Source organism: Heterocephalus glaber, unplaced genomic scaffold, assembly GCF_053883595.1.
Source record: "Heterocephalus glaber isolate CG9 unplaced genomic scaffold, H.glaber_assembly_v1.0 deba00001550, whole genome shotgun sequence".
NCBI classification, from domain to species: domain Eukaryota; kingdom Metazoa; phylum Chordata; class Mammalia; order Rodentia; family Bathyergidae; genus Heterocephalus; species Heterocephalus glaber.
In genome coordinates, this window is record NW_028258343.1 from 1,694,581 (window position 1) to 1,712,315 (window position 17,735).

General features: G+C 35.1%; 1 protein-coding gene across 16 annotated transcripts in view; it reads right to left on the minus strand.

Annotated features, from left to right (window-relative positions):
- Ahi1 (Abelson helper integration site 1) overlaps positions 1-17,735 on the minus strand; it is a 212,360-nt gene that overhangs the window by 135,466 nt on the left and 59,159 nt on the right. For 15 of the 16 annotated variants that reach the window (XM_087190009.1, XM_087190016.1, XM_087190015.1 and 12 more), the window contains exon 17: positions 16,876-17,016. In XM_087190009.1, coding sequence (XP_087046135.1) covers positions 16,876-17,016 — 141 coding nt within the window. Of the gene's footprint in view, positions 1-14,181; positions 14,288-16,875; positions 17,017-17,735 lie in introns of all 16 variants that reach the window. The other variant, XM_087190018.1, reaches the window with a different exon arrangement.

The following is a 17,735-nucleotide window of genomic DNA, read 5'->3' on the forward strand; positions in this document are numbered from 1 at the left end:
TATTAGTATGAAGATAAAGAGATCTATGTAACAGAATAGAGAACACAGCATGTATAGACAAAGTGTGAAGGCAATTCAGTGAAGAAAGGTCAGTCTTTTCAATAAATGGTAGGGGAAGAGCTGGATTTTCATGTGTAAAAAAATGAACCCATCCAACTGTATACCATGCACAAAAAATAACTCAAAATGAAGCACAGATCTAAATGTAAAACCTAAAACTATAAAACATCTAGAACTAAATGAAGAAAAATACTTTTATGAGCCTGGATTAAGCAAAGATTTCTTATGTTCAATAATAAAATCCATAAAAGAACATATTGGTAATATGAACTTCAAAATTCCAAACGTTTGTTCTTTGAACTGTTAAAACAATTAAAAGACAACCCAAAGACTGGAGGAAAATATCTAACAAATAATACATCAGATATAAAACTTGTATACAGAACTCTCAGATTAATAAGTAAAAAATCAGAAAAACAAATAAGATAACTTAAAAACTGGGCAAAAGATCTGGACCGTCACTAAACTAAATATGGTATCAGGATGATAAGCATGCAAAAGAAGGTAGACTCAACCTCATTAGTCACTAAGAACAAGTAAGTTAAAACCTCATTGAAACAGTACTGCACATCTATCAGAATGGCTACAATTAAAAAGATTGATCATTTCAAATTTGGCAAAGACCTGGAGATACAGGCACATCTCTACATTACTGGTGGGAATGTAATAGCATGACTACTTTAGAGAACAGATTTGCAGCTTAAGAAGTTATACATCTGCAATACGATATTGTCCTTGTAATCTTAGGAATTTAAAGGAAATGAAAGCTTATGTCTAAATAAAGACTTGACCATGAATTCTTAGAGCGGCTTTATTTGCAATAACTAAAAACTGGATACAAGCTAAATGTCTATCAACAGAAGAAATAATCAACAAACTGGTATATCCACACACTGAAACAACAGTCAGCAATAAACACTATAACTACTGATAAACACTACAATAAAGATTAATCTCAAAGTAATTATGAATGAAAAAAACCAGAGCAAAAGAATACATGGCATACACTGCTTTGTTTATGCACAATTCTGGGATATACAAAATAATTCATAGCAGTTGCTGAGAGCAAGAGGGAACTAGGGTATGATTTAAAGGTACACAAACTAACTTTTGAGGACGATGGATATGTTCATTATCTTAACTGATATGATGATCTCACAAGTGTATAAATGTTCCCACTTATGAGAGCATAAAATTTAAAAATATGAAGTTTATTGTATGTTAATTATATGGCAATAGAGCTGTTTTCACATAAAGCAAATGAAAAATGGTGATAAAAGGGTAATTATTCCTAATATGCAGAGTACTTATAAAATCCATTTAAAATTAGTAATACAATACAAAAATAGGCAAAGAATCATTACAGAAAATTCACAAGAACCATGTGGGAAATAAAAAATATTCAACAATGAAAAAATAAAAATGAGAAAGTGATTTTTTTGGCCTGTTACACCGACCCATTGTACCTTACCAAACTTAGTTTCATCAACCATGAGTCTAAAGTAAATATAAAAAATTTTAAGGCTTTGGTCTTTATGTTCACACACTACCTCATTTGGGCCCTCTGAAGGAAGAGTAGCCCACTAATAACTAGTGTTTTCTCCCTGCACGTGGATAACGATCAGTACCAGAGGTCATACAGAGAGAGCAACTGCTGACTAGCCTGTCTCAGTGATGCACTCTCTGCAGTACCAGCTACTGTTCTTAAATGCAAGCATAGCCATTCCTTTGTAGATTTTCATGGATCTATTATCTTTTTAGTGTATACTTTGGACTGTTCCTGGAACATTCAGATCATCTATTTTATCCTAAAATACTCAAAGACTACCTAAAGAACAAGAGAAACTTTAAAGCTATAAAAAGTGAATAAAGTGCTCTCTGGGTTGGAATTTGGAAGGTTTACCCCTAGAGTAGATGGCTTCAGGGTTAAGTCAACAAGTACATACTGTGTTTCATCTTTGCTTTTTAAAATTGTTCTTTCAACATTTAACAGGTTTTTTTTCCTGCTAAGAAGGGAAAGTAAAGCTAAATATAATTATTTAATGGCATGTGTGACTTCCTATGTTCTCTAAGATTTTGAACTTGTCAACCATGATTTCACTTTAACCCATAAGCTAGTGAGCATGGAGAAAAATGAGCTAAAAGCATACATACAGCTACAAGTAAAAGGTTTGTGGAATTCTGATATTTTTCAGCTTTTTTTGTCAAACTGTATTTCCTGAATATTATATAATATTCTAAACTTGTATTTTTTTTCTAAAAAAGTTTTTTAAATTGGTAAAACATAAGAAAAGCCACTGCCTAAATATTGTTTTTATGTTTGTTCCAGGGTTAATATAGTTTAAATGTATGCAGATAACAAAAATTAAACGCAAACAATCATAAGTGCTTATTTCTCTTGTGTGAAGGGAATTTTTGATACAAAATCCATCTGACTCTATTTCAAGGACTCAAATAAGCACCCTACTGTACGTTTAGCACCTTTAGTTCATGCAGACAGCCATAAAAAATTCTGCAGTAAAGTTCACAAAAACCTAGTTTCAAAACAGAAGCTCTTATAATTCATGGGCTCTTCCTCCTTTACCCTCCACAAATGTATACATCAATCTATCTGTACAAGACACACATTTTCCCACTGTAAAAGGTTTTAATAGATGAGTTCTGATATTCCTTCAGCCTCTATGCTTTTAACAATTCAAATATTTCTAAAATACTTTTATGCCATGGTTTATCATTTTTTCTTCTCTGTGCCAATTAGTATCTTTAAAACTTAGCTCTGACCTAACCTGGTATGTTTAAAAGTCACATTTTCAACAGTCTCATTCTCATCTTTTCATCATTTTTTGAAGGGTCACTGCTAGGTTCATGCACCAGAGTAGGCTCTGGGAATACAAAGACACCGACTCCTCTTGGGGTTTCAACATTTTGGGGGTGAACAAATTCCTGCAACGTGTAAAGTGGGACAGCAGAGGAAAGGACAAGGTGGGGAGTGTACATGGGTGGCAACTACATTTGGTCTGAAGAATGCTATATCTGCCAAAATGCTTATACACTTACCTCCAATAGGCTATTGTTTGGAAATCTAAATTTTACACAATTAAAAATATTCCTAATATGTTTGCATAACTCATCCTCTGATTTTATATAATGGACTCAGTGCTTTTGTGAATTTCATGGCCTTAGGCAATTGCAAAAAATAATACCATTTTCTCATGAGATTTTTATCTTTTGAGGAGGAAGACTGGAAAAAATATGATATATTAATCCCATGCCCTTTGCATCTGAAGCAAACACAAGGGCACTGAAATTTATGTGTACTTATGTTACTGATATTTTAATACAGTGCCAACTAAAATCAGAACATATTCTTTCTCTTACACAATATTGAGAGTAAGATTTCCCTTTAGTTCAACATTTAATTCCTTTGTTCCAGATCCATAACTACATATTGCTCTATTACCGTATAGTCACTTTACTGGACTAATTCTTTCACTCATAAATTACTACATTTCAAATTAAGATATGATTGCTGTAAACTTGTAGTTCTACTACTCTACTTTCCCAGGATTCAGTACTTATGCAGCATCCTGTTCCTCTTCGTCTGACATTTTCCCCTTGCAAAGAATGTTCAAGAGTGTATGGTTTTTACCGTATTTTACCTGGCCCAAATAATTCCTGCTTCAGTTAATCTTAAAATACTACGAGAATAGATCCAAAAAGTTCTACTAAATAACACTTAATTCTGGTAACCTAGATTTGTTTCTTGGCTTGTTAGTAACTGTATACTTCCTTGATGTATTTAATTTGTATTTGTATGGTGCAGGGAACTGATCCCAGTAGCTCATGCATGGTAGGTGAGAACTCTTGTCATTTTATTACAGCCTCAGCCCTTCCTTGATGTAATTTATATATCAAGTAGAACTTATAAGAGTTACTAAAAACCTGTTCAAAAAGCTACTGAAGAATGGGTAGCAACTTCAAGTCTCACAGTCAACTAAGTGGGTCAGCATCTACCATCATCTGGTAAATCCGTTATTTAGATATCAAAATATAACAACTATCTGCAGATCCCCTGTAGTAATGCTATTCTTCTCTTGTTGGTTTCCTATTCCATTACCAATCATCACACATCATGCTTTTCAGGTGAAAGTATATGGCACATATATCGCTACAGAAAATGGTCAGATTTCCCTACTTCAGCCTGGTTTATGAACTAAAAATATCCAAGCTTCATGTCTGGCATTATAGTTTCATTGTATTCTTTGATAAAATACTGAGATAGATACATATTATTTTTATTTTAGAATGAGAAAAGCAGATGCAGAAAAGTTAAGATTATTTGACCTGGGTCAAACATAGTGCAATACTATTTTGTCAGAACCCAAGTGCTTCAACTCCTACTTCAGTCTTTGCCACCACACTGTTGTCTACTTTGCATCACACCATACTTCTGTTCCGGCGCACTTTAAAAAACATCAATCTAAGCATTAAAATAAAAGACCTGGATGGAATTTAGGGCTCTGGTTTATGCTTTATACCATTGTTTTGACTACATTTTGCATGTATCTTCAGTTCTTGAATGGTATGAACTTTCAAAGCACAGTAGCCATTATGTCAAAGGAAATAGAAACTTCAGGATATGATCACAAAGTAGTTTCAGTACATCTTAAAACTTTCTTAATTTCTCCTAGTGGGTAAAAAATCAATATACAAAAGTTTGCCCCACAAACTTAACACCCGTTAAGGGATACATATGAGAATTACAATATGAGTTTGTTTTTGAATGATTCATCATCAGTATTATAAGAAAATTAACTTATACATAAAACTGTGGATGTTAAATTTAATTTGGTTAGATTAGTCATATTACAAAAGTATACCTAAAATGTACCAATAAAATAATTTAAGGAAAAAAAGTCAATACTGTGTTCTAAAGAAAATTCTTATATTGCACTATATTGAGAATATAATGACTTGGTACAATCTTAATTATGACAGTCCCAAAGTTTTACCAAAAAACCAACTTCTTTTTAGTGTTAAGAGATTCTCCGGAGACTGAAAACAACAACAAAATTCACTATTAGAATATTTAGCTGCCTAAATTGTTTTTCGGTCTTTTTTGGTGCTGGTCACTGAAATCAGGGTCTTGTGTATGCTAAGGATGAACTCTACCACTAAGCTACATAAATCCTGTCCTTTAGCAATCTTCTTAATGTGCTTCATGATATATGCAAAACAAACTACATAGCTGTGACATTTACACATTAAGAGCGTGGGCTTTCGCTGCTCCTGGCCAGAGGAAGGGGCTTCTGGGCCACCATCCCTCCCACAACTCCCGGCCCAGAGGGAGGGGCTTCTGAGCCGCCATCCCATTGCTCCCAGTTCAGAGGAAGGGGCTTCCCGGCCACCATCCCTCCCGCTGCTCCCAGCCCACAGGAAAGGGCTTTTGGGTTACCATCCCTACTGCTGCTCCCGGCCCCTGGCCCACCTCACCCAGCTCAGAGGAGGTAATCTGTGCAGGCGCTAACAGCCCCCTGGCCCAGTCGAAATGAGAAAACATGTAAATAAGTCTCAAAACCAGACTTCCAGATCACCTACAGCAACCCCAAAGGAAATTAGATGGAACATTCTGATACTCAACCACCTGGACCCACTGAACTGGCAACAAAAGGGGATCTGGAAAAAATGAAATCAGAAATAATTTCTCAGATAACAGGAGAAATTGTGCCCCTAGTGCAAGACAGGATTAATAAATCTAGAGAGGAGCTGAGGAACATGATGGAATCCCAACATAGGAAACAAATGGAATCCATAAAACAGATACAAATAGATTTCCAGGAGATGAAAAGCTCCACTGAAAGTCTACACAGCAGAATGAGCCAATGTGAGGACAGAATTTCAGATATAGAAGATAAGATTGCAATTAGGGACCAGGAAAAGAAAAATTGCTTCAAAATTATAAGGGAACATGAGAAATCAATCCAGCAGCTGCTAGATGATGCAAAGAAGAATAACATAAGACTGATTGGAGTCAATGAAGAAACAGGAGAGAGTGCAGATGACATAAAAAATCTCTTCACAGAAATAATGGCAGAAAACTTCCCAAGCAGGGGAAAAGAGCTTGACATACAGATAAGTGAGGCATACAGGACTCCAAATAGGCTTGATCAAAAAAAATCTACACATAGGCATATAATTGTTAAGATTCCAGAAACTCAACAGAAGAACAAAGTTCTACAAGCAGTCAGAGAAAAGAAACAAATCACATACAAAGGAAAGCCCATCAGAATCACAGCAGACTTCTCAACACAAACCATCAAGGCAAGAAGAGCTTGGAGTGACATATTCCAAGCCCTAAAAGAAAACAGCCTCCAACCCAGATGGATGTACCCTGCAAAACTATCTTTCAAAATGGATGGAGAAATAAGATACTTTCATGACAAAGAGGACCTTAGGAACTTCGTGAATACCAAACGAGCACTCCAAAGAATTTTACACAATATCCTAGGAACAGACATTGAGGATCACAACCCCAGGAAGCAAAGCAGAATGAACCCATCTGGCATGACAAGAAATTAAATGTAAAGGGGGAGAATGCAACAAAAAGAAAAAGTCATGGCAATGACAGGTCAATACGTTTCAGTTATAACCATCAATGTTAATGGTCTCAATTCACCAATCAAAAGAAACAGACTGGCAGAATGGGTCAAGAAGCAAAATCCAACAATATGCTGCATACAAGAAACACACTTCATTCAAAAGGAAACTCATGGACTGAAAGTTAAAGGGTGGAAAACAATACTCCATGCGACGGGAACCTGAAAAAAAGCAGGAGTAGCTATCCTCTTTGCAGATTAAGTATATTTCAAACCAACACTGATGAAGAGAGATGAAGAAGGACACTACATCCTTGTAAAGGGAACAATCCAAGAGGAAGAGATGACGATCATAAATATCTATGCACCAAACACTAGTGCACCCAACTATATAAAACAAATACTAACGGACATGAAAAGTCATATATGTACTAACACAATTGTAGTGGGGGACCTCAACACCCCATTGTCACAAATAGATAGATCAACTAGACTAAAAATAAGTAATGAAATATTAGAACTCACTCGAACTCTTGAACAAATGAACTTAACAGGTGTTTACAGAGTGTTCCAACCCACAAAATCAGAATACACATTCTTCTCAGCTGCACATGGGTCATTCTCCAAAATAGACCACATACTCACACACAGAACATGTTTAAGTAAGTGCAAAGGAATTGAAGTTATCCCCTGTACATTATCAGACCATAGTGCGATGAAATTGGACATCCATAGCAAAAGAAACTCAAAAAATTTCATAAACACGTGGAAATTGAACAACACACTTCTGAATAACCAATGGGCCACAGAGGAAATTAAAGAAGAAATCAGACAGTTCCTTCAATTAAATGACAATGACAATACAACATATCGGAATCTATGGGACACAATGAAAGCTGTCTTACGAGGGAAATTCATAGCAGTGAATATGCATATTAGGAAAACAGAACGAGCCCAATTAAACAATCTGATGCTGAACCTCAAGCTTCTAGAAAAAGAAGAGCAGGACAACCCCAAAGCTCATAAAAGGGAGGAAATTATAAAGATCAGAGGAGAAATCAATGCAATGGAGACTAAGAGAACGATATAAAAAAATCAATGAAGTCAAGAGTTGGTTCTTCGAAAGAATCAACACAATTGACAAACCTTTAGTCAACCTTGTCAGAAAAAGGAAAGGCCCAAATCCATGCAACTAGGAATGAAAAGGGTGAAATTACAAGAGACCCAGCAGAAATCCAGAGGATCATCAATATCTACTTCCAGAACCTATACGCCAATAAGATGGATAACACAGAAGAAATGGACAGATTCCTAGATACATATGAATTACCAAAGTTGAACAAAGAAGACCTAAAAATTCTGAACAACCCAATATCAACCAATGAAATTGAAAATGTAATTAAAAACTTATCAACTCAGAAAAGCCCAGGCCCTGATGGCTTCACTGCTGAATTCTACAAGACATTTAGAGAGGAACTGCTGCCACTACTGTTTAAACTCTTCAGTGAAATTGAAAGGGAAGCAATACTCCCAAATGCATTCCTGGAAGCAAGCATCACCTTGATCCGCAAAGCAGAGAAAGACCCAACTGAAAAAGAGAACTATAGGCCAATCTCACTAATGAACATAGATGCAAAAATCCTTAATAAGATACTGGCAAACAGAATGCAAAAGATCATCAAGAAGATCATACACCCTGACCAAGAGGGATTCATCCCAGGTATGCAGGGATGGTTCAATATACGCAAATCAATCAATGTAATACACTATATCAATAGAGCCAAGGACAAAAACCATATGATTATCTCCATAGACGCAGAAAAAGCATTTGACAAAATCCAACATGCATTTATGATAAAAACCCTACAAAACATTGGAATAGATGGTCTCTACCTCAAACTGATAGAAGCCATCTATGAAAAACCAACAGCCAATATCATACTAAATGGTCAAAAACTGAAATCCTTCACACTAAAATCAAGAACAAGACAAGGATGTCCACTATCACCACTCTTGTTCAATATAGTTCTGGAAACATTAGCCATGGCAATTAGACAAGAGAAAGAAATAAAAGGAATAAAGATAGGTAATGAAGAAGTCAAACTGTCATTATTTGCAGATGACATGATACTCTATATAGAAGACCCAAAGAACTCCACCAAAAGTCTTCTAGACTTAATAACCAAATTCAGTCAAGTAGCTGGTTACAAGGTCAACACACAAAAATCAATAGCTTTCCTCTACACCAATGACAGACTCACTGAGAGAGAAATAGGGCAAATAATTCTTTTTCACAATAGCATCCAAAAAACTCAAATACCTAGGAATCATCCTAACGAAAGAAATCAAAGACCTCTTCTCTGAAAACTGCGGCACTCTGAAAAGAGAGATTGAAGATGGTATCAGAAAATGGACAGACATCCCCTGCTCCTGGGTAGGAAGGATTAATATAGTGAAAATGGCCATACTTCCAAAACTGCTATATAGATTCAATGCAATTCCAATTGAGATCCCAGCAGCATACTTCATAGACCTTGAGAAAACAATCCAAAAATTCATTTGGAACAAGAAGAGACCCAGAATAGCAAAAGCAATTCTAGGTAACAGAGACATGGCAGGAGCTATCACAATCCCCAACCTGCAACTATACGACAAAGCTACTGTGATAAAAACAGCATGGTACTGGCAAAGAAACAGACTTGAGGACCAGTGGAACAGATTAGAAGATGCAGAAACAACTCCAGACACACTCAGCCATCTCATCTTTGACAAAGGAGCCAAACACCCTCACTGGAGGAAAGATAGCCTCTTTAATAAATGGTGCTGGAAAAATTGGGCTTCAAGTTGCCAAAGATTAAAACTAGACCTGTATCTCTCACCATGCACTAAAATAAAGTCAAAATAGATTAAAGATCCAAATATTAAAATAGAAACTCTGAACCAGTTGGAACAGAGGTCAGGTAGAACCCTTGAAGACATCAGTGTAGGAAAAGATTTTTATGAACAAAACCTCAGTTGCCCGTGAACTAGCACAAACAATCAACAAATGGGATGCCTTCTTATTAAAAGGCTTCTGCACAGCAAGAGAAACCACCAGCAGTGTGAAGAGACAACCCACAATGTGGGAAAAAAATCTTCAACTGCTCTTCCTCAGACAAAGGTCTACTATCCCGACTCTATAAAGAATTTAAAAAGATCAGGCTTCCCAAATTTAAAGACCCAATCAAAAAATGGGCAGCTGAAATGAACAGACAGTTCTCAGATAAAGAAGTAGAAATAGCAAATAAATACATGAAAAATTGTTCAACATCACTGGTCATTCGAGAGATGCAAATGAAAACAATGCTGGGCATGAAGGGAGGGCTAGGAATGGGCAAAAAATAAGAACCAAGATGCATTATATAAAGGTACAATTCCCAATGTGAAATTTAATTGTGTTGTATACCTACAATGTACCAATAAAAGAATTTAATACAAAGAAACAAAACAAAACAAAAAACAACGCTGAGATCCCACTTCACTCCAGAAAGAATGGCTGCTATCATGAAATCAACCAATAACAAATGCTGGCGGGGCTGTAGGCAAAGAGGAACCCTGCTCCACTGCTGGTGGCATTGTAGACTGGTGCAACCACTGTGGAAATCAGTATGGAGATACCTCAAAGAACTAGGACTGGAAGTCCCATTTGACCCTGCTATTCCACTGCTGGGGATCTTCCCCAAAGAATTAAAAGAATCATACCACAGTGATATATGTGCGCCCATGTTCATAGTGCAGTTTGTAACAGCTAAAACTTGGAAATAGCCCAAATGGCCATCAACTGGAGACTGGATAAAGAAAATGTGGTTTTTTAATAAAATGGAGTACTACTCAGCCATAAAAAATGAGAAATTAGAGACATTTATAGCTAAATGGATGCACACTGAGGTGATACTCTTAAGTGAAATAAATAGGACACACATGAATAAATTCTGAATAGTTTCTCTGGTGTGAAAAACTGAAAGTGTAAATAAGGACTAAATGTATAATAGGTAATGTGAAATAGGAAGAAAAGGGGCAAAGGGGAAGGAAGTGGGAGGGCTAGGGGAAAGGATAGAAGGGAATGGGATTAATATGAGAAAATGGAAAAATACGAACAAAATCTTTGTAAATTGGGAGGAATGGAGGGGTTGAAGGGAGGGCTGGGCAAGGGTGAAAAATAAGAACCAAGAGGGAATATGTAAAGGTGTAAATTTCCAATGATGAATGTCATTATATTGTATACCTAAAATGTACCAATGATTAAAATGAATAATCGATAATGTAAAATAGGAAGAAAAGGTCCAAAGGGGTAGGGGTAGTGGGAGGGGCAGGGGAAAGGAAAGAAGGGAAAGGAAAAATGATGAGAAATGGAAAAAATGGAAATAAAGTCTTTGTAAATAGGGAAGGGTGGAGGACGTGAAGGGCGGGCTAGGAATGGGGAGAAAATAAAAACCAAGATGCATTATGTAAAGGTACAATTCCCAATGAGAAATGTAATTGTATTGTATACATACAATGTACCAATAAAAGAATTTAATATAAAAAAAAAAAAAGAGTGTGGGCTTAAAATCAGCCTGGAATCAAACAGCTTTACTATCAACTATGTGACCTCAGGCAAATTACTTTATTTTCCCTGTGCTGTAGTTTCATTGTCTGCAAAATGAGGAGAGCAACAGTACCTACTCAAAGTGTTTTAGAAGAACTATGTGAGAAAATGCCCATAAGAATAGGAGACACATTACTATGCTTCACAAATGTCAGCTATTATTACCACCATTACTAGCCTCAAATTTACTAACTGATGATGCTTTTCATTGTGTATTTTCATAAAAGTTAAGGGATAATGCTATTCTACAGGGCTGCTTATAATTCTTAATGGAAACATTCATTGTGTATCAGTAATATATGCCAGGTCCTGTGTTAAGCACAGGGCATTATAAATACCACAGTCAATGAGCAAATTACAAAACAAAACTTTATAAACATATAAATGTAAAGGTATATGTTACCCTGAAATCTGGTAAAACATGCCTCAGAGTGGGAAAAAAGCTACAATGACAATGTAGGTGGTCATTAAAGAATACAAATTCTATTAAAAAAATCATGACAGTGGAGGAAATTACTTTTATTTTGGCTAAAATTCTTCCAGAGGTTTAGTCAACTACTTAGCACAAAGGGTTTGAAAGAAACAGTAATCTGAGTCTGATTCTTGAGTTTTATAGCCCAGCTATTGGTACACAATAGGTGTTCAATAAAGATTTGCCTTGCTTGTGTGGAGACAACCCACAATGTGGGAAAAAATCTTCACCTGCTCTTCCTCAGACAAAGGTCTACTATCTCGAATCTATAAAGAACTTAAAAAGATCAGACCTCCCAAATTTAAAGACCCAATCCGAAAATGGACATCTGAAATGAACAGACATCTCTCAGACAAAGAAGTAGAAATAGCAAATAAATACATGAAAAAATGTTCAACACCAATGGTCATTCAAGAGATGCAAATGAAAACGATGCTGAGATTCCACTTCACTCCAGAAAGAATGGCTGCTATCATGAAATTAAACATTAACAAATGCTTGCCGGGCTGTGGGCAAAGAGGAACCCTGCTCCACTGCTGGTGGGAGTGTAGACTGGTGCAACCACTGTGGAAATCAGTATGGAGATACCTCAAAGAACTAGGACTGGAAGTCCCATTTGACCCTGCTATTCCACTGCCGGGGATCTTCCCCAAAGAATTAAAAGAATCATACCATGGTGATATATGTGCGCCCATGTTCACAGCAGCACAGTTTGTGATAGCTAAAACTTGGAAGGAGCCCAAATGCCCATCAACTGGAGACTGGATAAAGAAAATGTGGTTTTTTTTATAAAATGGAGTACTACTCAGCCATAAAAAATGAGAAATTAGAGACATTTATAGCTAAGTGGATGCACATTGAGGCAATACTCTTAAGTGAAATAAATAGGACACACATGTGTAAATAGCGAATATTTTCTCTGGTGTGAGAAACTGAAAGTGTAAATAAGGACTAAATGTATAATAGGTAATGTGAAATAGGAAGAAAAGGGGCAAAGGGGAAAGAAGTGGGAGGGCTAGGGGAAAGCTTAGAAGGGAATGGGATTAATATGAGAAAATGGAAAAATAGGAACAAAATCTTTGTAACTAGGGAGGACTGGAGGGGTTGAAGGGAGGGCTGGGCAAGGGTGAAAAATAAGAACCAAGAGAGACTATGTAAAGGTGCAAATTTCCAATGATGAATGTCATTATATTGTATACCTAAAATGTACCAATGATTAGAATGAATAATCGATTAATGTAAAATAGGAAGAAAAGGTCCAAAGGGGTAGGGGTAGTGGGAGGGTCAGGGGAAAGGAAAGAAGGGAAAGGAAAAATGATGAGAAATGGAAAAAATGGAAATAAAGTCTTTGTAAACAGGGAAGGGTGGAGGGGGTGAAGGGAGAGCTAGGAATGAGGAAAAAATAAGAACCAAGATGCATTATGTAAAGGTACACGTTCCCAATGAGAAATGTAATTGCCTTGTATACCTACAATGTACCAATAAAAGAATTTAATAAAGTGAAAAAAAAAAAAAAGATTTGCCTTGCTTAAGGCAATCTGAAAAGTAACTGAGCTAACAGTGGTTCAGAGGAGACACTGCCATCTATTGAGAAAATAGGCTAATTATCTGGTATTATCAAATAATGCTAAGATTTTCCCAAATTAAGACTTAACCCTACTTAAAATACTGCATGCCTGTTCACTTCATGTCAGAATTCAGGATAGATGTTGGTAATAAAAAAATGGACAGTTCTTCATCTTTGCTTTCTACATAGTAGAAAAATACAAAGACACTGGGCATGGTGGTGCATACCTGTGATCCAGCACTCTGAAGGCTGAGGTAAGAGGATCACCAATTTGAGCCTAGCCTGGGACATTTTATGACTTAGCAAGACCTTATCTTAAAGTAAAAAATAAAAGAAGAGCTGAGGATATAGCTCAGTCTGAAGGCCCTGGGTTCAATCCCCAGTACAGCAAAAGAAAGTCTGATTACTAGCCCATCATTTCAGGAAATCTGCTAATAATGCAGTTTAATGCATCAAACAAGGGCATAGATTTCAAGATTTAAGCACTGGCTCCTGTTACATATGGGGAACAACAGCATCTATGTCATAAAATCATTGTGAAATCTTGAATAATATATACAAAGTGTTTCATACATTATCAAGAACATAGAAGGTGCTATAATTATGTATAAATGTAGACTAGCATCCTAGAGACTCAAGTAGACAGATACTGATTATTATCAAACATCAGTTGCTAAAGTCTGGCTTCATAAAATTAATTCAGTAGCAGTTTCTCCAACTAGTACTTTGTTATTATGGGAATCCTAAAAGTACATTGTTTGTGGTAGTCTGTGACTAAATTTTGTATTACTAGATGATTAACCCTTTCAACATCAGGCAAATAAAACTGCCTTCTGAAAGTAAAAATCATATTTCTTACCAAAAAAAGCAAAAAGCCAGTAGAATGAAAGACTCAAGAGACCACAATCTGAACATATGCTTCACAGAGAAAGATGCTTGCTGACTCTTCACAGATTTTGCTAGAACTGAAAGATGGATGATACATTTAGCTACCACTGTGGTCTCAGTCGCAACTTGTTTAACTTACAAAAAAATGAACTTGCTCCTTTTTCCTTGAAAATGATCAGAATCACTTAACTGTTTTGTGTCTTTTATACCACTAAAATTGTGTGAATTTTACACCACTAAAATTTCATGTAAGTCCACATGTAAACTTTATTTTCGGATAAGATTTTTTTGGGGCAAAATAGTCCTGCATTAAAAAATAAAATGTAAGATAAAGCTATGATAGATCAATTAAAAATAATTTTTCAATGAAAAATTTAAAGACTATGTGAATTGAGGATTCTGAGCTGTATTTAATGAGTAAAATATTTCAGAGTTTGAAACAACTTTTCATTTCTTACGGTTCTCTACCATTCACAAGAATTATGCTAAATCTTGGATAGTTTCAGGTTACTTCTTCCTAAGCTTCCTCTTTTAAAAAATGGGCATCAAAGAATTGGGGAAATTGTGTTGAAACATTTTGAGTTTTGTTTGTAAAGGTATATTAGTATATCAAAATTATTTTCTAAGTTCATTGCAGAAAATAATTTTATCTATTATGATTTGAACATTTTATTTCTAGAGTGCTCATGGAAATCTTCCTCCTTTACATTAAATGAATGGAAAAGGCTGACTAATAGAGTTACGGGGTGGGGGGAGTCTTTTTTAATTTTGAGATGCTTAACAGTGTATTAAAATATAAATTCCTATTAAGGCAAGTGTATATTGGTGGGTGACATAGTAACAACTCATTTTATCTTTTGTTTGTTTTAACATAGTGCTTATCGGTCTACAAAGCACTTTTATGGTGACTGTTTCATAGGGAAGGCAAGTACTAGTAGTGCCTTTAATAGATAAGGGAATGGAGCTTCAGAAAAGGCAAGAGCTTATGTAAAGTCACTGACAAAACAGAACAGGAGCTGCTAAAACATTTTGCTTTTCTGCTTCCCCTTTTGGAGTGGGTTTCTTAGACTAAATATCTTCTGTCTAAAAACCAAATTGGCAAACCAAACTACCCTGGGCTAATCTAATGATAAAATGCTTCTGTCAATGACAAAAAATAAACTGCTTGAAGAAAAAAAAAAACAGATTTTAACTTGCATTAGTAGTGAAAATTTCAAAAGCCTAAAAAGCAAATTAGAAATTGAATGAAGACTATTGTGAAACCTCTTATGAGACTGAAAAAATAACTGTGATGCCTATTTCCTGCATGACAGTATATATATATATAAAACTCTCCTTGTTTATGTGAAGATTTGAAGTGAATACAAAGAACTATTTCAGGATGCATTTTAGAACTAGACATCAGATCTAGACACTGCATGATTTGAGAAATTCATTTATCTTTTCCTATTATCAAACTGTTTAGTTTTTGTAAACATTTGGTAGTAAATATAAATAATATTTTGTTGCTTGACAACCATCATTCATGATAGTTTTTATAAATTTAAATATGAATTACATATATATCTTCTCTAGAAAGTTCTTTAGAATAAGATAAATCTTGATTTTATGCATTTGTTTTAAAGATAATTCACCTGGAAGAGCATAATATAATCCATTCTACAATAAAAAATTTCAGGTTTATAATAATTGTCTAATAATTTATCACTTATCAGAGCATTAAAAATTCAATATGTATTGATTTAAACTTAACTTTTCATATGTTATTAAAGCACTCTGTCCAAACAGCTGCACATTAAATATTATCTACATATTTATTTGTATATTTATATAACTATACATGTACATAAGCTATCCTAGCTTATAGCAAATAATGATATATAGCATTCTAAACAAATCGAAGAGATAAAGAACTTTTAGTATAAGAAATTAATATATGAACAAAACAGTATTGCAATTTTGAGGAAGACAGCACTGTATTATAATATGCCACCACCCTATTCCTGAAAAACATCCAAAGTTTTAATTTTCTTAATTTTAAGGCTGAAAAAGAAAACAGGTTTCTAATTCAGATCTTGTTTTCATTGATATTTAATTTTTTTGCCTGGTTTTGTATTAAAAACTCTCCACTACAACTTACAAAAAGCTTAGTAAAAAAACATAGAAGAAATTAATACAATATGCAACTAAAAACATTAAACATATGTCCCATAAAGTTATTTACCTTTTAAATTCAGTTAACATAGTCTCAAATAATTTTTAGGTAAATTTAATTCACTTAAACAGACTGATAAAGTAATTTTGTGATTTTTAACATAAGACCACAATCATTAGGTGTACTTCTCCCAACATTTAAATTCTGTACTAATCTCACAAAACATAAAAAACATTATAATAGAATTTATTTAATCTTTCTGGCTCTTACAGTATAATCAAAAGAGTTTATTGGTTCAAAGGATAAACAGATTTCATACAGCTAATGGTTTCTGGTGCACAATAAATGTAAAGATTACTCTAAATAGTCTTTTTTTTTTTTTGTACTGGGGATCGAACTCAGGTCTTTGCACATGCGAGGCAGGCAGCGGAACCACTGAGCTAAATCCCCAGCCCCACCACTGAACTAAATCCCCAGCCCCTAAAAATTCTGATCAATCACAGCACTTACCACTGAAATCATAAATATAAAGAAGAATTGGCTCATTCTGTCCAAATGCACAAAATGCAACCATATTTTCAAAAGGATGATAAGAAATGTCTCGAATGGGTGACTTCAATGGCAGGTCAGAATACATTGCTACTTGTTCCCCTAAATAAAAAAGATTCAATAATTTGTACTGTATCAGGTATTTCTCATTATAAGATTACTCTGTCACTTAGTGAAATATGTATAGTAATAATGAAGCTTACATTACCTACATGAAACCTCAAAATATAAGTATTTGAGTACCACTGTATTAAATAATAGTCATTATCTTGCACTCTGTTGGCCCTCCTCTTTGTACTTCAAAATTCAACCTCTTCAATAAGACTTTCCAGGCACAAAATAATATGCTTGAAGGAAGTAGACAGGTATATGGCTATGTGATCTAACAGAACTGAGCAAATTATAATCAACAAAGATTCTGAGCAAAGTGAGGGAAGGGATCAACAAATCCTCAAACTGAAGAAACTTCTCCAGTTAAAGGATTTTGGTAGAGATTATGTTTTTCTATTTTTTCCACCACAGGCTATTTAAGGTACCATCTATTTGAAAGATATCTATGATTATGGCACAAAGATGCCTAAACCAGAAGTCAGTAGAATTTAGGAAAACCAACGAGAAGTCAAAAAGCAAAGAGATCTATTTATTAAAGGGAGAGAGCAATAGGAAAAATTTTTTAAAAATGCTCATGTAGGGCTGGGGATTTAGCTCAGTGGTGCCACGCCTGCCTCGTAAGTGCAAGGTTCTGAGTTCAATCCCTGGTCCCACAAAAAAAAAAAAAAAAAAAAAAAAAAGCTCATGTAGTTTTACTTTTTCTTTTGAAA